The sequence below is a fragment of the Aricia agestis genome, chromosome 5 (genome assembly GCF_905147365.1).
Source record: "Aricia agestis chromosome 5, ilAriAges1.1, whole genome shotgun sequence".
In the NCBI taxonomy this organism is placed as follows: domain Eukaryota; kingdom Metazoa; phylum Arthropoda; class Insecta; order Lepidoptera; family Lycaenidae; genus Aricia; species Aricia agestis.
The window spans coordinates 2,229,365-2,251,855 of record NC_056410.1 but is presented as its reverse complement, the minus strand read 5'-3'; the positions used below and the strand labels follow the sequence as shown (position 1 = coordinate 2,251,855).

Here is a 22,491-nt window from a genome sequence, read left to right as displayed (position 1 = left end):
TGTACTCGTATATTACACGGTGATATAGTGCAAAATGGCAAAACTTTGTGCTTTTTATCACTGTCATATACATACACGACAACAATGATATTCTATGTTACTAACGTAACTAGATTGGAAGTTTACGGTAGCAACGTGTTGCCACTTCGAAGATGCCTGCAGGCATATCTCACATACATAATGACATAACGAATATATGACTTGACATTGTCTTTTGAACAAAAAAGTGGTTACGCATTTATGAGAATCTTTTGTAAGACATTGCTACTCTAGTATTTTAGAAACTCATTGCACGACAACAGTGTGAAGAGTTATTTGGTTACGTGATCCACCAAAATGATGCGCTTGAATTTCTTCACTACATTTAGCATTGTAGTTTTCGCTAAAATCAACCAATATTACCGCTTCATTTGGTCGAATCTCGTCAACACTTTGACGGAAATTCTTGTTCTGTGTTTTCATATTAAAAATATGCTTTTTTAATGTTTTCTGATCCCCTTTAAAATTCTCCAGCATATCTTGTATCGTGTTTTCTATCAGTTTTTTTACATTCTTTATAGTTTTAATTCGTTTCCCTTCTTTCAAATAGATTTCCTCTTCTCGCACCCATTCCAACCATTGTATTTTGCCTTTAACATTTTCGATGTTAGTTTTTATTTCTTTATCATGACACTGAACACAGACTCCATACATACAATCTTTTTGATTGCTGTTGCAAACTGTTTCCATTATCAGTGCGCACGTATCAATTGCATTAATGACTCCTTTTTGTCTTAAAGCCTTGAACTTATGTTCGGCATTTGTGTGTGTTTTACAAAGACACATGTCTCTTCCATTTATTGTCGGTCTAAGTATGTAGAAGGGCCGGTGTTTTGTAAAATTGAAATATGAACATTTGACGCCCGGATTCTCAGCCTTAAAAGCCTTGAATAAATTTTTTAACGAGTCTAAAAGGTAGTTTTTGTACTTTCTCTTGGCCCCTAGTTACGGTTTCTTTTTTTCCAGCGGTATTCCTCGATACGTCATCCCTCAAAAAGAAATATTGAATTTTTTTTCTAAGTTCTGAATCTTCTCTGCGTCCTGTTATTTCCTTTTGTGAACCCCAAACTGTCCTTTATCTTGTTTTTTGCCGTGCATTTGTAATGTTTTCAAATATATTCTTCACCGTATTTTTTTCTTTTCTATTCTTTATATTTTTGTATCTTTCTTTTATAGCGTTTGTTAGGGTTCTGTATTTAATTTCTTCTCTGGCTTGTTTTTCTTTTGCTTCAAGTGCTTCTTTAGCCTTACGTTGAGCTCTTTTCTTATGTTTTTCATATTTTACCTTCCACTTATTTGCTTCATTTTTTAGTTTCAAGTTTTCTTTATATAACTTGGTTCTATCTCTTCGATTTTTTTTCTTCCTCTCTTTTTATGTCTGGAGTTCAAAGACGCAGCAGGAGAAGAGGGAGGTGGAGTGGATTCATGTTCTTCTTGAGGTAAATTGATCTCCTGCAAAATGGATGGAGAACTGGGAGGTGTATCGTTAATGATATTGCGAACAGCTTTTGTTCGTCGTCTTTGTTGTTGTTTGCGCAATTTCCAAATTATTCTGCAGTTATTTTTTTCCTCCGGCTCCATATTCGCAACTAACTTTTTATTTTTGTGATAACTTTCCCTTTTTTTTTCTTTTCCGTTCAGCCAATTTATCTGGGTCTGCTTTAAGCCTTTCTCTGTAGCGTCTTGACTTTTCTTTCTCCGACAATCCCATTGTCTTATCTAAAAAAATTAAAAATTACAATTAAACTAGACATAAAATCGCGTAATAAAAATGTATTCCCGAAACAGCTGAGTAATAAACAAAACATGAACTATTTAACTGTTAAAGTAAGTTTTAAATAATTATTGTCCTAGGTACAACCAAATTGTCCATGGGACAACCACTTTAGTTGTCCAAGTGACTGGTTGTCCGCGGGACATTTTTAAAATTTTGAGCCGCCAAGCAAATACTATTGTTATTTTATATATTAATCTCAGCTCATACTAAAATATAGACGAAAGCGCATCTCGTGTAGTATAATTGATAACAATGCATCAAGTACTTACGTTTTAATCACAGTTGTCCGACGGACTGACAAAAAAGCCACCCACACTCACCAACGTCGCTCGGACGACTGTCGCCGTGATTTTATACAAATCAAAATGGCGTTTGAGCCCGACAGTTAACTATTGTGTTTGGCTTGTTGTTTAGGAGTCTACCGCGCCACCTGTGTTTTGGTTCCATAACTAAATTACGGTTGTCCGTGAGACCTGTGCCATGTAGGTGATTTATGGGGACAAAAGTAAAATGCCTGAAAATTTTATTATATCCAATAAAAAAAAATTGTTTGTATGTTTTGATGTCAACAATAATTATGAACTGAAACAAGAAATGTATTTGGTATTTATGGTCGTGATAGTATGTTTTTCGTGATGCGAAGTTTGTTAATGCATTGTGGTTTGGGGACAAATGTGATAGTACTGGAAAATTGCATATAGTCTGTCGGACAACCATTAAACTACGCACAAATTAATAAAACAAGTAAAATATTGTTCACAATAATGCTAGAAAATATTAAAAGGAATATAATTAAAACCAATTTAACTCTTTATGATTTAATATTTATTAATTATCGTTCAGGGACATGATGCGTGTACCGTCGAACCAATAAAAGTTGATCGACCCAGTTGCTACCTTGCCTTGATTATACCTACCAAATAGAGTGGAGAGACATTGCACTCGGCCGAGCACATCCTTATCTAACAAGTGCTAGGCCGAGTGCACTGTTTTGCCCTCTGTTTAGCTTCATGGTTTTGCCACTCTACTCGGTACGTGTAATAAAGCCCTATCTCTTGTCAATTATTACTTTCTTTTTCCCTTCTAAAAATACAAAGAATGGAAGAAAAGTGAAAACATGATACTTCATCATCTACTCTGGCTGCCATCTACTCTGACTGGCACAAGTTGGCTAACATTTTAATATTCATTACTCGTCACTTAATTTTAATTTCATAAATAGAAATACCAACAAAGGCCTCCGATTATCCGTATTTTAAATTTAGTAAAATTAAAGGCCTTATTTTTTGCTTTACTTACCTACTACAAACAAAAAAATAGGTATTACGATTACCTTCTACTAAAATATACTTCTGATTCAATTTAGAAGCCATGAACTCAATTTTCGTCACTACTCGACGTATAAAGCGCCCCTACAGGAAAATAATGGTAACTAATTCCAAGTTATGGAGACACTTCACATGGCTATTTGTATTTGCGTACCTATTTGATGTATTCGCCAAGCAATCACCATGACGTGTAGACGCTATGTTTGACAAAGTATTGGCCTAATTTGCCTATTTGGCAAATATGACCAATACCAAATAATATTATACGTATCCGTACCTTTGCCGGTTTTTGACGCACATCAAAAGAGTCAAATAGGCAAGTAAACAAAACCAAGTAAAAGTTTGTTATTTGACGTCAATGAGTGAAAGGCCGTATTTGCCTTTATTTTCTTGTTGTGTATACGTCAATAATTTTGCCAAATGCAACAAATAGCCAATAGCAAATACAAATAGCCATGTAAAGTAAGTAAGTAGCCATTATATTCAAACACTACCCCTGATTAATAAAAATATTTTCGCAGCGTACTATCAATAATATCAATATACAAGGCTTCTTACAGACGAACGACACTTGTCGACGGCAGTTGACGGTACGCGTCGTCGGCACTTTACAGCAGTCGCTAGATTTAATTCAATGGTTTTATATTACACTTGTCGACGGCAGTCGATGGCACGCGTCAGCGGCAGTCGACAGCAGACTCTCTAAAGGGGGGTGTGGATGGAAAAGTCGAAAGTAGAAATTTTGACTTATACAAACATACTGGCTAGTCGGTAATCCGTACGCGCCAATTCAGAGGACGTACTGTAAAAAAATATCCGTTTGATGCGAAACGTCCGTTGCGTACAATACCGACCTGTGGACGCTTACCATTACGCGGTACGTCATAACTGCAACTTGCAAGCGTGACAAACTGTCGACGGCTGCCGTCGATTGCCGCCGACACTTGCCGCCGACTGCCGTCAACTGCCGCCGACACGTGCCGTTCGTCTGTAAGAGCGCTAACTTATTCAAGGGACGCTGTCTATCATTACGTGACATTTTTAGTAAGTAAGTCAGAATATACCTTAATTTACATAATATTTGCTGTTAAAATATTTTTATTATTTTTAACCGTTCACGGAATTATGATAAACATTGGATTTGAACTTCAGATCCAAGCCCCAGAAACCAACTGGAAGCTTTGAAGTTTGATTATGAATAGAATACATAATAATAAATATTTAGTAAAATGTTGCTTAGAACTTGAACACATTGTACTAATGCCGTATTTTAAAGTTTTTGACAGGAGTTTAGGCAAACGCCAAAATATGCGCCAGGTAATTATACGTTAAAAATCTAATATTCTTAATAATAGATCCTTCTATGAAAAATCCCCAAAAACAGGCATTAGTAGGACTATTTATCAATAACGTCTGAAGTTTTAGTGTAGGCATGTATTTTTTGCGTAATTTATTTTTATAATTAAGTATACTGAACAACAAAGATACATTATACTTATTTTTGTCTAATTTATAATCTATAAATATTTAATTCTAGCTCTTATAACTATGTGATGAAGGTACCCCTTTAATGTTTATGGCAAATAATTTTTTGGCAAAATTAAACAAAATGTTTGAATAAAAATATGAGTAAGTACTAGATTAAATAAATTGACAACCTAATCCATTAAAATCTCCGTGGTCCGAATGCTGTGGTCCAACCTTCCAAATATATTTTAATAAATATAAAAATATCATAATCACCAAGTTACTAAATTAAGTATCTAATATAATATCTCACTTTGAAAACAATAATTCTACTAACGGTTTTATCCATTCGGTCCAAATATCAATTTCTCGATTTTATGATATCGATTAGTAATATTGAAAATGATTATTCGATTAAATGGAGCACGTCTCGTATTTCCAATGTTATGTCTTCTTCTCCGCCACTCCGTTAGTCTTGAGCGGTCTTATCTGCTTCAGCTTGGTGGACTGTCCGTCGAACTTGATGTCCACGTCACAGTCGCTAAGAGGGTGCGAGATGACGGAGCTATCGTCCCGTCTCTCTCGCTCGGTCGGGCTCATCGGCGTCACGAACCCGCTGTCGGGCAACTTCGTCTCCTGCGGCTTGGGCGCTTTCAGACTCAGCGACATGCTCTTCTTGCTTTGGAATATGCTCAGATCGTCGTTGTAGTTCGGCGTCAACTTCTCGTCCAACTTCTTCAGGTTCTCGTCGAAGTCGTGCTTCAACTGCTTCTCGAACAGCCTCTCCTGGAGTATCTGCTCCTGCGTCGTGAAGGTCTTCTTCTTGAGATCGTTGGCGAGGTCGTCTATTCGCAGGCTGCTCTTGCGCTCCGCCTCCGCGACTTTGAGCCTGGTGGCGATGAGACCGGAGTGCACGGACTGCGACTTCTTCATCAGGAAGTGTTTTCTATCGCTCTCTATGTTCTTCTCTCTGTTTACCGCGTTGAGGACGTCCTCCCTGCTTATCTTGGAGAAGAGGTTGGGGGAGCTGACGCCGGTCTTGTGCGGTTTCTTCTCCTCCTCGTCGTCGTTGGACGTGAATTTGAAGGAGGTGATCTTGGAACTGAAAGAGATCTTTTTTGCATGGATTTGAACCACCTTCTTAATCTCGGGCGGCAAGTCCTTCTGATTCGCCGATATGTAGCGACTCAGCATCAGAAGCTGGTGCTCCATTATTTTGTTCTGTGTCTCCAGTCGGGTTTGGTTTTTTTGGTAACTATTGATTGTGTCCATTGCATTCTGAAATAAACAAGAAGAATTTATTTCTATTATTCACTATAAAATAAGTACAAGACATTTGTAATTCTTAGAGAAAATGAAGACGAACGTTACAAGTATGCTCAGAATGACAAAATAACAACTACAAAGCGGTAGACTGTAGAAAATTGTAATAAGATTGTCAGCTGTCATGTCTATTGGTCACAAAATGTATAATTGTGGTCAATTGATTTTGCTTTCACAAAACACAACCTTGCCAACATAATATACCATAGGTACGGAGTACTATTATACATATTCTGTGCCGTAGCCCGTAGGTACCGTACCGTACCTTAGCACACCATAGAAATAAGTTCCGCTAAAAAGTGCAAAATACTTAAGAATATATTATATATGTCGCAGCCGACTGGTTTAAATAGCCGTTCAATCAAACAGCTAGCCCTTTGGCTGAACAACGCCATTCAATCACACGGCTATACGTCGTTTAGCCGACTTGTTGACTACAACGTTCAACACTACAGCTAGACGACGCTTAGCCAACTGGTTTAATGGCAAATTAACCAGGGCGACCATTAGCTTAATATGTAATTTGGGAGAATAGGAAATCTTTTTGTATTTTATTGAAAGATTATTCTCAGATTAAGTTTAATGCAATAAGTAAAAATTGACGGTCGCCGGCTGCTGCCGCAGCACAGTCACAGTTCTAACCTAACCTACTTTTGAACTTTCTGGATTGTGTTTGTTTTTGTTTTGGCGGGGGGCTGCGCCCTCCGAGCCCCCTTTTATTTGTCGACGGTCGCCGGCTGTTGCCGCAGCACGCTCGCTGCGCTCGCTCGGCTCCCTCTGTGTTGTGGTCTAAGTTCTAACCTAACCTAACCAACTTTTGGACTTTTTCGATTGTGTTTGTTTTTGTTTTGACGGGGGGCTGAGCCCCCCGAACCCCCCTTTCGGGGGGGCTGCGTCCATCCATTTCATAATCCCGTAATTACTCCTCGAATATTTGTTGAAATTTTGATTCACTCGTATGTGCCTCCACAATTTTTGTCTCTTTAATAACACTTGTAACTTTTATTAACTACTTTATTTCCGAAAAACAACCACAAACACCAACAAACACCAACAAACACCTGCTAGTTGACGCCATATTGTAAATAAAACGCACCTAGCGCCGCAGCGGTGCGCGCTGAACTACTTCAATTAGACGGCGGCTTTTGATTCAGCTGTAGTGTTGAACGTTTTGAGCGACTAAAATATTCAATATAAAAGCTAGACGTAGTATTGAATGGCGTTGTTCAGTCAAAGGGCTAGCTGTTTGATTGAACGGCTATTTAAGCCAATCGGCTGCGACATACATATCTCGAACACGTGAATATCGCGTACCTGCAGAAATGAGATAGCAAGCTGCGAGTGAGAGAGACAAGCGTCAATGCACGACCGAACTTCCTGGTGTACTCACGTCAAGCTCAGCAGTCAGCCGCTCCGTCTCGTCCAACAGGCGCTGGTTGTGCTCAGTCAGCGCGGCCAGGCGCGGCATCTCCTCCCGCAGCACGCCGTACTCCACCGCGTACTCCGACAGCTGCCGGCTGATGTCCATCTTGTGGACCTGGTAGCGAGTAGAGAAAGAACAAAAGATTAAATTTTGTAGTTTCCGGTAAGGATATGTGATAGGTTTCACACAGGCACAGGAAAAGTGAACCGTTCCCGCATGAAGTTCTAGTCAGCTGAGAAAGGAATAAACGAGTCTACTTAACAATAAATGTAATGGTGGGTCCTGGTCCACGATCCAGTATCCTGGACTCCTGGATTAGAGGTTTTTAGAGGTAGGATTAGAGGGATTTGGGCCTATACTCAATATGAGGGACAGAATAATATTTATTTGGTCATAAAGTTTATGTTCCACAATCATAAAACAGTTTCTTAGTCTGTCCAAAGGCCAAAACCTTTAAGGCAAGGACAAAACACGGTACCTTCTTCATAACCTTGTCTGCGACGGCGCGGTCTACGTCAGGCAGCTTGTGCTTGAGGTACTCGGCCGCCTCCTCGCAGCCGCAGCACATCATCAGGCCCTCGCGGTGGACGCTCAGCAGCGCCAGCGAAACCGCGAACACTACGTCCAGAGATTCCAGGAAGATCAGATCTGTGGAATTATTTTATTTGGTTATAATCTTGTGCCTCCATTTCTTGGCGGATAAGAGACAAGCAATTTGCCTCAGCAAAATTGATTAACTCAGGCACTCCATTTGGTGGTTGGCTTATGTAGATAAAAAATGTTTTATTTCTGAATAGATTACCACCGGTTCGGGAACTAATCCGATATAATGGTCTTCACACCCAAGGCTTCTTACTCAGCCTAGCAAAAACTCATGTTTACTCTTAAGTCCACACTACCAAACATCCTCATTTCCTTATTCCCATACGCATCCTAGATCTATCCAACTCACCGAAGACCCTCACAACGAAGCCGAGCGGGAACTGGCTGGTGAAGAGCGTGAGCATCCAGGGCGCGGCGTACAGCGCCGGCGAGATGTCCAGCGCCTCCAGCTTCGCGTGCAGCTCCGGTTCGTGGTCGCGGACGAGGCGGGACAGCTGGTACAGCTGGAGTGGACGAAAGTATCGGTAAGTGGAAATGTTGAAGTTAAGTGTCTAAACACACTAGGCCGAAAAAACGCGACCGAAATTCGGTATGACAACGCCGGCAATGTATTTTAAATTGCTGATGACACAACATGCCGTATTACGTCGCGTTATAGTGTATGCGTAGCGCATTGCAAGAGTAATTATGCCGAACTTCGGCCGCGTATTTTCGGCCTAATGTGTTTAGACACTAAGTCTGCAAGTTCGTTTGTTTGTACCCTGGGCACTTTCCCAGGATGTACAACGATAGCAAAACGATTTATTGAATCAGGAAAAAATATGTGTATTTGTGAGTTGAAGATATTATTCCAACTTTGACTCTTCCCTGACTATCTTGAATACAGTCAGGTCAGGTCATCTTTTCCTAGCAAAATGACGAAAGTACCTAATCTTTGTTTGAAGTGATTTGGCCGTTTATTTACTTGTTTACCAATTACCTGTACTTGGAGCGCGCTCATATCGGGCAGGTACTGGTTGCGGAGGCCGCGCCGGAACATCAGGTGACGGAGCAGCGAGAAGGCCTCGGCCTCCTCCATCTATAGCAAGTTACAAATTTCACAGTCACTAAAATATCTACACTACTATTATAAAGAGGAATGAATGAATGAATGAACGAATGAAGGAATGAAATGAATGAATGAATGAAAAATATTTATTTCTAAGTAGGTTAACAAAGTTAACACTTATAGAATGTCGTGTCTACATGAGGCCTACCACCGGTTCGGGAACTACCCCGCCGAGAAGAATCGGCGTAAGAAACTTGCACGGGGCCACCTTTTACCAAAAAGGTGGAAAATAACAATAATAGCTTAAGCTAAATTACACTAAGTATGTAAAAATGTAGTGCCATTAATTATATTATAGAAGAGGCCTATGGTTTGTCAGCTTATTTTTCCCAAGGTGTGCTGTCATTGAGAAAATCAGTTACCTTATAATAAGCCTTAGCACACAAACGTTCTTTAACAACTTTTTTAAATTTATTAATTGAAAGATTTTGGACGTTTTCTGGGATTTTATTGTATAGGCGTATACATTGACCTTTGAAAGATTTGTTTACTTTACTCAGCCTGGTTATTGGTATATCTAGCTTGTGCTTATTCCTAGTGTTCCTGCAGTGAATGTCACTTTTCATTTTAAAATTATTTACATTTTTTTTCACTTATAGCACATTGTCCAAAATGTATTGAGAGATTACGGTTAAAATTCTTATTTCTTTAAACTTTTCTCTGAGAGACTCAAAGGATGACATTTTATAAATGGATCGTATAGCTCGCTTCTGCAGCACAAATATTGTGTTAATATCAGCAGCACTTCCCCATAATAGAATGCCGTAAGACATTCTACTATGAAAATAACTATAATAAACTAATTTCGCCGCGTCTTCATTTCTCTAATTTTTCTGACTGCATATGCTGCGGAACTGAGCTTATCAGCCAGTTTGGCAATATGAGGACCCCACTGCAATTTGTAATCTAGTGTTACTCCCAAAAATACAGTATTGTCAACGAGATTCATTTTCTCATCATTTAATAGCAAATTGGTTTGCACTTGCTTAACATTTGGCAAGGTAAATCTTAAACATTTCGTTTTATTAGAATTTAAAAGTAAGTTATTCACATTAAACCAATTTACTATTTTTGAGAGAGCACAATTTACCTCGTCATAATTCGACTGTTGTCGCTTCACCTTAAAAATAAGTGAAGTGTCATCAGCAAAAAGTACTATCTCGTTATTATTGCCCTTAACTAGATAAGGTAAGTCATTTATATAGATGAGAAAAAGAAACCCAAAATGGATCCCTGTGGGACACCTAATTCTATTTTGGTCCCAGTGGACCTTTTACTATTGACTTCAACCCTTTGAGTCCTGTTCCTCAAATAAGATGTCAAAAGGTTGAGTGCCGAGTCCCTTACGCCATAGTGGTGCAATTTCCTGATCAATGTAGCATGATCAACACAATCAAATGCCTTGGAGAGGTCGCTAAATACACCTAATGCATCTCGCGACTCCTCCCAAGCTTCAAATATACTACAAAGAAGACCTATACCAGCATCCGTAGTGGAACGACCCTTAGTAAAACCGTATTGATTATTATGCAATAAGTTATTAGAGTTAAAATGTACTAACAATTGTTTTAAAATTATTTTTTCAAATATTTTACTAAAAGTCGGTAAAATATATATAGGCCTATAATTTGCCGGATCAGATTTAATTCCAGCTTTGAATAAAGGTACCACCTTGCTATGCTTCATTAAATCAGGAAAAACACCATTCTTTATACAGTCATTAAAAATATTGGAAAGATTTGATTGTTTGTTTGTCTTGAATAGGCTCCGAAACTACTGGACCGATTTGAAAGATTCTTTTACCATTGGAATCCTACATTAATTCTGCTGAACATAGGCTAAATTTTATTTTGGAAAAAAATAGGGTTCCGTAAGATATTTGGGATTTTCGGACGCAAGGTGTAAAAAATCAACCAGAAATGTTACATTTTTCGCGTACGCTGCCTAAACTATAAAAGATAGAACCATAAAATGTTATAAGTAATTATAGATCTTTTAAATATCTACAAAAAAGTCCGCGACACACAATACCTATCTATGTTGAGTGAGGCATAATAACCATTTTTTTATTAAAAAATCTTGAAATGTTTTTGGACTACATTTAAATGCCTTTATTTTACTCATGGCATTAATTCTTATCAAAATAAATTATTTCATTACTAAGTACAGTTAATGTAGATAATATTTGGTCTTTGAATGATTAAAATTGGACGTTTGGTTTTAATGTTATGGCGAAAATAAAATATTACGATTTCTGCTGCACGTTGCGAATTGGGCGTCGTCAAGGCGCGCCGCGCGGGTGTGCTCGCCCGGAGAGTCCACGTAAATATTAATTATTATTACCTCGATCATGGGAATCGCAGACACAATAGATTTATAATATAATAGTTATGCGACAGCCGGGTGCCGCTTCATTGATGGGATAATATTATAGTGCTTCATTAATTCATTTCGTTTAGTGTAAACCATTTTTATGTTCTGCTTAACATAAAGATTGAGTAAGAAATAAAGATTGAAAAAAATATATTTAAAAATCAATGTCCACCCGTGCGAAGCCGGGGCGGGCCGCTAGTACAATATAAAGTTGGTTTCTGAAGCCAGATACTAGTTTTAGTTGTATTCGTTAACTTCTGACATCCATTATACTTACATGCAGCAGCAACACTCCAGCAACGAAGCTTAATCCCTGGCAGTAGCCGACATCAGGGTCCAGAAGTGAATACGCCTTGAGTATGTTGTAGAGGGCGAGTTGCCCAGGTCCCAGGGCTGATGCAAAGTAGGAGTGCTTCGGGAACGTTCGACCTGCGTGAAAAATGAGAATTGAGTGCATAGTTCAAATGCCGATAATGTATATATATTGGTTTATTAAGGTTATTGGTAAAATGAAGAGAATCTGATATTGAACCTAAAGGATGTAGCTAAAATAAATAGTGGTAGAATAAGTAGGTCTGTGAAGGAGTCATAGTGATCAGAGATGTATGAGTTGTACAGTAAGTGCTAATGATGCCGACCTCAATTACTGACACTGATGGACACGTAGTGTCTGGCTAAGTTCAATGACATTGCTGCTGCTGCTTTTACTGTTGGATCTCCTGATGCTGGTGACGAATATAAACAACTGATCAAGATCGACGAGGATAGCCTACTGGTGCTTGGTAATAATTGCCAGCGAGTAGCGCGTTACAATGTTAACTACTCTGCTGTTGATGATGATAATTATTAGGAACTAAAAGATAAACTGACCAAGGTCTATGAGTATGGCGTGCTGGTGTTTAGTGAGGCCAGCGAGCAGCGCACGGTACGGCGCGGAGTACAGAGGCGCGGCGCGCGCGTCCGGCGGCGGGAGACGAGCGCTCGCCTGCTCCGCTAGGAAGTACCAGACGCCGCCGCGAGACATGCGGGGAACACCTGGATAGAGTAAGTAGTTTTTAAGATTATTACAGCAGTACTAAGTGTTGGATAAGCAATGTAACAATGTTAACATGTGCAACATCTAACAATATTGTTACGTGCTAGGGTTCGAAGAATTCGGAGAGAAAGACCTGGTGACTCTCTTGAAGACTTTATTCACTATGTCTAGGTCACACAAGCACACACTAGGTCACAACACTTAGCACTAAGTCCAAACACTAATCACTAGGTTTAATCACTAAGCACTATCACTGTCCTAGGTCGTAGCCAAGTCGCAGGTTTCACTGGTTCACTCACCATTGATCACTTGTTGTCACTCCGAAATCGCCTTGATGAAAGCTCGAAACGAACTGACTCGCCGGGCCTGCCTGCGGCTTTTTATATGGCGAGACGAATTCCAGAAAGTTCCCGATTCACGTAAACAAGTAAACAACCGTGGGAACTTTCTAGGAGGCTCGGGCATGTACCACAATAAAACTGCCGTCCTTACGATAAGTGCAGTAAGTTGAATTTAATTTAGACCTTATGGACTCAGTCATAAGGTCTAAATTAAAACACGTAAACACGCTAACAAATAAACGGTAAAAACGTAAACAAACATTGGACCTTTCTAGAAGGTTCGAGTATGTACTTGCGCACCTCATGCCATCTAGTATTGAGTAGGGGATTTATGTTGCCTGTGCTCCCTCGGTAAGCTTCGCTGGTTTGTCGCTAGATGGCACCACGTGTCCGTATACCATGTACCGTAACAATATGTTAACATATTTTGAAATCGAATTCGTAATGCATCATCAAGAGTTCTTACTTCCTACGTTTTGTTCGAGCGGAATACTGACTTAACAGGATAATGCGGTAATAAAAGGGATTGTTTATTTGTTTTCTCCTCTTCTCTAATCCCTTTGGGAATGAGGACCTTAAAATTTGTTAATATCCAACTTTTGGATAGAGTTTTTTTATGACCATTTTTCTTGAAGGTATCCTATTAGTTGCGATGATATTTATTTTAATAAAGGCTGTTACTTCTAATAAGTGATCTATTTCACCACGTTAAAGGCTTTTACACCATCTAACCTTGATACACCGCCTGCCTCAGCATGTGGCGGTCGACCTTGGCGACGGGCTGGCCGGGCTCCCGCGCCAGCAGCGAGTCCCACATCACGGCGCCCTCGCTCGACCCCAGCTCCGTGTACTCCAGCTTGATGCGCCGCACCGCCGACGATTCCTCGCGTTCTGTGTCAACAATTGGTCTACTTTAAACCCGACGAAAAAAGAGTTGTAAGCAATTACCAGTGATTTGATCAGTGCATTCTGATTCCTGACACTTGAGAGTGTTCGATTGGGGGTTGTTTGTTGTTATTGTAACATACAGATCGATGACAATCTGTCTGTCCGTCTGCATGACTATCTTGTGCCTGTTCATCTATCTCTGTGTTACCATTGTCACGTTCCTGGAAAAGAACATTACCTTTAAGTCTGGCGTTTTCCTTCTCCATCCTAACCAGCAGGATGGTCTGGTCGATGGCCATCTTCCACAGCTGCCTCAACTCCTCCCTCGACCGTTTGCCGGTCGACGCTGCGGGCTTGCCCAGCAGGTCCGCCTGAGTTAAGTCACCTGGAAATTGCTACAACAGTTACATAATATGATACAAAACAAATAATGTCTACGTTACAGCCTTTATAGTGCACTGTGCAACCCTTTGCTAAGTAACAAAGATATTTCCGCAGCGCATAGCTATTCCAGGGCAATTCACGATTCCCGTTCGACACGGATTCGAAAACTTTACCGTGTGATCATTGGCCTTGCGCGGCAAGCGTTTATTGGTTGTCGCGCAATGAAGTTTCCGAATTCGAGTCGAATCACGCATTATGAATCAGGGTGTAGTTCCGATATCTTTTTCTGTCATATGATGACTTTTCCAATGTCCCAACGTAAAAAGAGTATTATTTGTAGCCTAGTCAATGTTAAATGTATTAGTAGACACTTGTCCTCACCAGCAGTGCTCTCGAAGAGTGGGGGCTGCACCACCTTGTTGTATATCGCCTGCCGCCAGGTCTCGTCCGGCTCCGACCCCGCCTCCGCCGCGCTCGGCCGCGCGTCTGACACCTTCAGGAAGCTGGAGGAACATTCTACGGTTTTAATCTTGGGCTTCACTAGACTCTAGAGACAAAGTTGATCTGAACCTTGTATACAAGACTCTTAAGTTTTGTGTGTACTGTCAGACAAGTTGATTCTTCGGCTAATGGCGGGCCAACGAGCGACTAACTTACGCAGATTAGTTGGTCCCTCGTTGGTTATGTCAATGGGCAAACCTGGCCGTCAAATCACGATTAACATTAAATTGACATAATCTGGTCAAATGACGTTGCTCATACGTCAATACGCCTATGAAGCAATTTCTTCGATGGTACTATCAGAGAAGTTGATTGACATATTCGACCAAATAACGTTGGTCTGTCAATTGATAATTTATGCAATACATACATGTCCATCATAGGCGAGGTGACTGGAGTGCATTCCGAGCTCCCTTCTATAACTTCTTCCACTGCTGGGATAACAATCTTCGGCGAAGATGGCTCTGAAACTAAAGACGAAGAATTTTTCTAATTGCCTTTGCAATACTAAGAGGATATATTTTGACTTCTACTACATTCATTACATATACAGAATCTTTAATCGGATGTAATTAGCACTCAGACTAATGATTAATGATGTATATGTTTTTGTAAGATCATTGAATTTATTCAATTCCTTCTTCTTTACAAGCTAGTAAATTTTCCTATTTAGGATCTTCTAGATCTAGAAGGACTTAATTACCGCTGTTGACCATAGGCGAGGTGGACTTGCGAGCGGCTTCTGTCGACAGCAGCTCGGGACCGGACGTCTCCGACGAAGTCTCCTGAATGGGCGGCGTGGGCGGCATCGACAACGGCGCTGGTAGTGGATTTGGAGATACCTCCTGAAATGGAAAAATACTTAATTATAGGTCTACAAGGATCTGATGGCAAAAAGTGAGAAAAGAAATTGACTCTAGCAATACCGGAGTAATTGGAATAAAACATTTTGATCCTTTTTTTCCTTAAAACGGTTGATTCTGTGTGTGAAACATGCAAATATAAAAATGTATCCTACGATCTGATTGCTGTCAGATCCTGGTAGATTTATAGTTTCCTCGTATTTTAGAACGGTAGTTCTTTAGTCTACCCAGACCTAACTTATAATGCGTGCCATTTAGCCGCTCCAGGCAAATATTATTTTCGCCGCCCTTTACATGTACAGAAAACATATTTGTTCAGGGAAAATGGAAGGAATATTTAAGTAAAATACTCAAATATTTCCACTAGCAAACTTAAGGTAGGTTAGCTGGTAAAATTCTCAAACTTAAGTGGTGGATGGCTAGGTTGGAAGATAGGAATAAGTCAATTTCGCCGCCCCTCATTTTTGCCGCTCTGGGCAAATGCCCGGCTCGCCCCCCCTTAGATCGGGCCCTGTGCGTGAGTCATATTTTAAAAGAATCTTAAAAACATGACGTATTGGTCCAGGAGGGAAAAACTCATACCTCGAATATTTTTTCGGTTTCAAGTTGTCTCACTCACATCACGCATGCGCATAATATGCTCCGAGTTGCGTTGCAAGGAATATGTTGTTGAGAAGGTGATTCTATTGGATTTAAAAACACATTCCTCACAACGCAACTCCGGTGAAGAGGCCTGTGTTGTTGGGTAGGATTTGTATTGTTGAGAAGATATATCCACCTTTTTAGCAGCCACAGGTATCGCCAAGTCGTCGCGGCTCTGTTTCCGCTTGAGCAGGTGGTCGAAGCCGCTGGACAGCGACCGCTTCGCCTTCATGAAGATCGTACTGCCACCCAGGTACTGGTTCAGGAATTCCGATCTGAAATTATATAACACTAGTGTAACAAAATCTCCAATCCCTTAAGGCCTATGTGAGGGTGCCTAAATTGTAGATAGGCTATATAGCTATTAACTAGGTAGCCGTTTATCAAAATATATTAACCGTTTAAGAAACTATTATTGAGACTACAATTAACCTGAACATGCCCAAGGTTTAAGGCGACCTATTATTTCTATGTCGAGAAAAATAGTAACCTGTTTTCAGCGGTGTCGTGAACATGCCTCTGCTGCTTGGCCTCGCAGTGCGCACGCAGCAGCATCATCAGGAACGCGTTGTGCTCCGTCACCTGGATAATAATGTCGAATGTTTGCATTAACAGTTTAATCCAAACTGAGCAAAGCAAAAGTTGTCATTATGATAGTCAGAAAATACCCAAACCTCGTAGGTCCATTGGTGAAACAGCGTTAAGGTACAAGTTGGAAGCCAGTGGCGGGGCAAGACCTAAATTTGATGTGGGCAAGATATATCTTGCGAGGCCCCCTGATAGATGACGCAAGAGGACGGATTTTTGGAGAGCTCCTTACACGTTCGTAATTTCCTATCCCATCTAGGCCCAACGTGTGACTTGGCCGTATAATAGGTGTCGGACCTACCTCGTACATGTGGTTGGTGCCACCCTGGTACTTGGTGATGATGAGTTCCTGCTCCTCCTCCGGCAGCTGCTCCACGCGCCGCAGGATGAACGCGTGCATCTTCTTGTCGTTCATGCCTAGAACACAATATAGGACCATACAGATAGGTAGGTCATAGACACTAGGAACATTATTATTAGTATAACAGGGGAGTTTTGTGGATTTTCAGAATACAGAGTTTTTTCTGTATTCTTAGGGTGGATTGCAGGAGCTAGTGAATCTGTATTCAAATGTCGTATTTTGTGATTTACACGTATATGTGACAATATTTATTTATTTATAAATTATAACTCACAACTGTTATCTAATTATTAAAGTTAGCTATTTTTATCACCGATGTGCGAATAGAGACACTATGATATTATTATTATCATTATTATATTTTCGGACGCCTCCGTGGTCTAGTGGTATAGAGCGCGGCTCTTGACTCGGAGGTCGTGGGTTCGAATCCCGCGTTGGAAACATGTTATTTCCAAGTTTGGTTTGGACAATGCAGGCTGATCACCTGATTGTCTGACAAGTAAGATGATCCATGCGTCGGATGGGCATGTAAAAAGTCGGTCCTGCGCCTGATCTCTCGCCAGTCGTGTCGGTCTTCCGTCCCACTGGGTTATGAGAGTAAAGGAATAGAGAGTGCTCTTGTGTACTGCGCACGTACTTGGGCACTATAAAATTACTCCTGCGTAACAGGCCTGGTTTCAATGAAACCGGCCACCGTCACCGAAACCGGTGTGGGAGCTATTATCTATTATTATATTTTATAATATAGTATACCTTCGATGTCGTGGCACAGACGATGGTACCACAACATGGGACAGTGCTCGCAGGTGGCGTTGGGCGACTTCTCACGATTCTTCTTCAGGTTGTCAGCATGTGATGCGAAAGCTTGTTTTATGGCTGAAAAAAAAGTTATTTGCTCATTCAGCATTCTGATATTTTTTGTTTGTTAGTTTTTTGCAAGTTATTTCATAAAGGTTAAACAAAATTAGTTTTGACACATATAGAGCAAGGTTTTGACTTGGTTCCAATTTTAAATGACCTTGAAGAAAATAAATTACTAACGACAAATTAAAACTTACCATTGATAAGCTCAGTGGCGACGCCATCACTCTCACACTTGAAGACGTAGCAGGCGTAGGAGTCGTTGGTCTCCCGGCAGACGAAGCCGAAGTGTTCCGTGTTGGTCCGCCCGAGGACGCAACTGGCGACGTCACGGAATGCGCGGTGCAGAAGAATCTGCTTCCGATCTGGGCTTATGAGACGGAGTTCGGAACGACCCACCTAAAAGAAAACTAACTTTAATAGATAACAAACAGAAAGTTGCAGCAGAACTGATTCGAACCAAATTCTATTGAAGGTAAATATGAATTAAGAATAAATAAATTATGTTTATTAGCAAATGCTATGTTCTCATTAACCAATAGACTAAGTTACTTTCAAGAATCTTGGCATTGACTATTTCGATTTTCGAATTTGCGATAGAAATACTTTTTATGTTTTGGGCTTACCTGAAACAACATGGTCCTGTTTTGTTCCCCAATAAGATGCGCTAGTGGTGTCTTCAAATTCAATGTACCAATAGATGCAGATCGGTCCCTTAAAAACGGCGTTCCTTGTTTCTTACTATCCATATTAGAAGTAGGCTTTCTTGATATTTCAGTAAAGTTAACCTTTTTGCTATCTTCAGTTTCTGAGACAGCCACAGGAATACTCAAAAGAGGATCTGTATGTGCTTGAACTTTGTGATTTCCATTTAAGTTACCATTAAGAGTAACTTTATTATTTTCCTTGTCATTTAGTTTTGGAAGCGGATCATCGATGGGTTCACTTATATGTAAAGGTGGCAGATCACCTATATATATGTCATCATGTTTTTCTTCATCGACGGTACCCAAATTATTTTTTATTACGTCTTTTTTGTGAGAATTAGATTCCACTATTGGTTTTTTGATTCTTTCTTTAGTAAAGACATCAAACGCTTTATCCACCTCTGTGCTTTCAACTTTGTGTAAATTTTCGGCACTTCTCCATGCTACGTTCTTGTCCGGTTCTAGAGGAGTTGTGCTTGGTATTAGACTAGTCTTTTGTGCAAAATTTTCTATGGGGTTATCATTAGTGTCCTTAAGGCTAGTTGAGTCACTATCTAAAGAGGTCTGGAAAATAAAACGTTTATATTATTATTTTTTACTCCAAAAACTATTTCAGGGTAAGGGTTATCCTAGTTGTGTATTTGCTCGTGAAAGCTTTATCTATAGATTTAAAAATTACTTACTCCTGTGGAAGACAGTAAGCTATGGCGTCTCTGGTTTTTTATCTTTTCAGCTTCGTGTTGCGCGAATTTGTGTAAGGCATCGTCTATCAGCGTTTCCGGAACTTTTCTTTGGGATATTCTGACTTTTCCGATATAGAGCACCTGAAAAATAACCAATTTCTTATCAGTCCTGTTTATCTAGTGATAAATAACCAGCTGTTGTCTACGCTATCGTCTGCGACAACACAAATAGATGAATTATTTTCCCTGTTTCTTACATTTTCACTGATTCTTCGCTGCAAGTGCGAATTCGAACCAAAAAAATATGTTTCAATATTTACCTCGAAGAAATGTGAATCGGAGAGAGACAGATCAGGTGACAATGAAGTGAGAGCTGATGCGTTACTGGTGCTCCTCATGAGGGCAGGAGGGTGGGAGGGTGGTGAGTCAGCGCCCCTGAAAGTAATAACGTAAGTTTTTGCCTTATCTCATATTATACATCGATTCTTTCCAGTTTTATCGGCATTTTTGCGGATGCTACTTTACATAAAGTGTACCCAGGCTAAGGGGCTGTTTCACCACTTACTGATAAGTGCCGAATAGGCTATTCACAACTTATCTGACAGATACTCTATGCTCTATCTGTGAGATAAGTTATGGATAGCCTATCCGGCGTATCCGGCACTTATCAGTAAGTGGTGCACACTTATCAGTAAGTGGTGCAACAGGCCTTACATTTTTTTGCGAAACGCGGGTTCGAAATGTTCAAAGGAGCTGTCAAAGACGAATGGCAGAGTGCGGAAAAACCAGTAATGGTTTATGTTACACTGTATTAGATTAAGTTTGTGATTGTATTTTCTTTATAGTTTATTAGATAAAATAAAAAAATTTAGCTCTACACGTTCTGTTGCAGTTACGTTGATCACGTTCAGAGTATAACTGATTTGAATAACAAGCGTTTGAAGCAAAGACGAGTATCTTCGATCGTAAGATTCATAAGTCGTGACACCATTTAAATTGTTATGTAGGTATCCATTTATATGCGACATAACATGTACTTGCTTGTTGTAACAATGATACTTCAGTAATACTTTAGCGTTGCAATGATTATGTTTTATGCAGCTCTATCAATTTGGCTTTAGATGGAACCTGAGGCAGTGTTGAAAGTATGTCTCTTTATTATCCTTACTAATAAAAATAACTATAATATGAGGATCCAGTTGAAACACAAAAAAATTAACCATACTCTTGGTAAGATACCATGGTATGGTTAAGAGTATGGTAATTTTTTTTTATTAGGTATTTCTAATGGATAAATACCATAATTGGGCATGAGCTTTGTCTCATTTTCGTAGAGTTGCTAGTCTCTAGATGTAATCTTAAGATTTAAAGGCTGGCAACGCACCTTTGTTTTTTTATTAAATAAGGGAGCAAACGAGCAAACGGGTCACCTGATGGTAAGCAACTACCGTCGCCCATGGACACTCGCAACATCAGAAGAGCTGCAGGTGCGTTGCCGGCCTTAAAGCCACCTGCAGCTTTTCTGATGTTGTTAGTGTCCATGGGCGACCGTAGTTGCTTACCATCAGGTGACCCGAATGCTCGTTTGCCCCCTTATTTTATAAAAAAATCTCTTCTGAGTCCAGGCTGTTATCAACATACCTAATATCTGGTGGCACAGTTACCGACTATGATACTATGCACTAGGTACTGGTTCTAGTGGTTCTAGTGCATAATAAATAATTATTACCAAACATCTCTTATTTTTAAGGTTTCTTATTGATACAAGTTTACCTTTTTCGTTGTTCATGATTTGTTCATGAGATACTAATAAATGTGTCAAAAAACTTACAAATTGGAATTACAGGAGCCCGGCAGCGATATGGTCTGGCTGTTCCACGGCAGATGTTCAGAGCCATTCTGCTGCTGGAATCCCGCGTTTTTAGTGACGTTCAGTGAGTGCGTGGAGCCTTTGGGGCTCGCTGTCCCCGAAGACGGCTCCCGCATCTGGCTGAACAGGTCTGCCACCTGCAATAGGAAATTAACTGCTTAGGGGTTCTTGTCTACCGGAAATTGAGGTTCTTGTCTACCCATTAAATTGAAGAAGACATAATCGAGAATAAACCAACACTGACAGTCGAACTTCGATATGAAGATGGCGCTAGATGATGATGATGATTTGGCGTTCACATTATACAAGGTGTAACAAAACTAAGTGATAATATGTGGGTGTGTTTGAGTCCCATGTAGAGTTCACTGTGAAAGCAGAAGCGCTGAAAGAGTAAAATTGTGTTTGTGATTTGTATGAGCAAGCGTCCCAGCTTCATGAGTTTGCCCATGCAAATATTAAAAAAATTGTTAGTATTTCAGCGCTGCTACTTTCACAGATAACTTAATAGAAGAAACACAAACACATGCTAAATTATTATCACTTAGTTTTGTTCAAATGTCGGCATTCTCAACCCCTCCATTAGGGATACCATATTACTTAGGTTTTTTTTCTTAAAAGTGTAGAGATCTCTTCATTATTTACATTTACGGGGTGTGACGTAATGTGGATGACTCCATGGTAGTTGGAAAATCACTACGTAGCAAAGCTACGTAGCTGTTGGTTGAGACATTTGGCTGGTAACATTTGTTTATCACCAAAATAATTAATAGCTGTTTATTATTAGGTTGACTGGGTGTTATTCTTAGTGAGCTGTCTTGAACAACACAATCAAACAAAATGCAGTAAGTTAACAAAAATGGTTTGAAGGTTTACTAATATTATTATAGTATGTTATACGTATAACTAAGTAGATGATCTAGTAAATTTTGATCATTTCCTTCGTAATCAAAACCCTGGACTTCCCTGAACATTCATGAATATTTCGAGACTTTAGTCAAATCGATTCATCCATTCTTGAGTTTAAGCGATACTAACAAAATATAAATATATAGATTATGACAGCCCTATGTTTATTAATTAAAAAACTAATTTCTATCTTCCTATATATTAATACAGTTGCCAGTATGTTAATATATCTGAGTCGCTATATTGTTTTGACTTCGCCTCGAACCTAATCGATTTCAGCGACCTTAGGGCATCTCCACACGAGGCGGCGGTGTGTAGGCAGCCTTACAGTGGACGAATTAGCGTATTTATTAGCTGTGACGTCAATGCCCACAAGCCAAGGCTTCAATAATTGTAAAACACAAACAATATGCACACCG

At 39.9% G+C, this 22,491-nt stretch overlaps 1 protein-coding gene across 3 annotated transcripts in view; it reads right to left on the bottom strand.

Annotated features, from left to right (window-relative positions):
* Nucleotides 1-4,632: 4,632 nt before the first annotated feature.
* LOC121727328 (TBC1 domain family member 4) overlaps nucleotides 4,633-22,491 on the bottom strand; it is a 55,268-nt gene continuing 37,409 nt past the window's right edge. For all 3 annotated transcript variants that reach the window (XM_042115094.1, XM_042115095.1, XM_042115096.1), the window contains 21 exons: nucleotides 21,128-21,303; nucleotides 19,617-19,731; nucleotides 19,297-19,437; nucleotides 18,533-19,177; nucleotides 18,104-18,305; nucleotides 17,799-17,921; nucleotides 16,986-17,101; nucleotides 16,587-16,678; nucleotides 16,233-16,371; nucleotides 15,295-15,436; nucleotides 14,962-15,061; nucleotides 14,472-14,593; nucleotides 13,945-14,091; nucleotides 13,551-13,709; nucleotides 12,312-12,476; nucleotides 11,719-11,870; nucleotides 8,940-9,038; nucleotides 8,310-8,463; nucleotides 7,836-8,005; nucleotides 7,325-7,471; nucleotides 4,633-5,889 (listed from right to left, as the gene is read on the bottom strand). In XM_042115094.1, coding sequence (XP_041971028.1) covers nucleotides 5,056-5,889; nucleotides 7,325-7,471; nucleotides 7,836-8,005; nucleotides 8,310-8,463; nucleotides 8,940-9,038; nucleotides 11,719-11,870; nucleotides 12,312-12,476; nucleotides 13,551-13,709; nucleotides 13,945-14,091; nucleotides 14,472-14,593; nucleotides 14,962-15,061; nucleotides 15,295-15,436; nucleotides 16,233-16,371; nucleotides 16,587-16,678; nucleotides 16,986-17,101; nucleotides 17,799-17,921; nucleotides 18,104-18,305; nucleotides 18,533-19,177; nucleotides 19,297-19,437; nucleotides 19,617-19,731; nucleotides 21,128-21,303 — 4,140 coding nt within the window. In that variant the 3' untranslated portion in view covers nucleotides 4,633-5,055. The remainder of the gene's footprint in view (nucleotides 5,890-7,324; nucleotides 7,472-7,835; nucleotides 8,006-8,309; nucleotides 8,464-8,939; nucleotides 9,039-11,718; nucleotides 11,871-12,311; nucleotides 12,477-13,550; nucleotides 13,710-13,944; nucleotides 14,092-14,471; nucleotides 14,594-14,961; nucleotides 15,062-15,294; nucleotides 15,437-16,232; nucleotides 16,372-16,586; nucleotides 16,679-16,985; nucleotides 17,102-17,798; nucleotides 17,922-18,103; nucleotides 18,306-18,532; nucleotides 19,178-19,296; nucleotides 19,438-19,616; nucleotides 19,732-21,127; nucleotides 21,304-22,491) is intronic.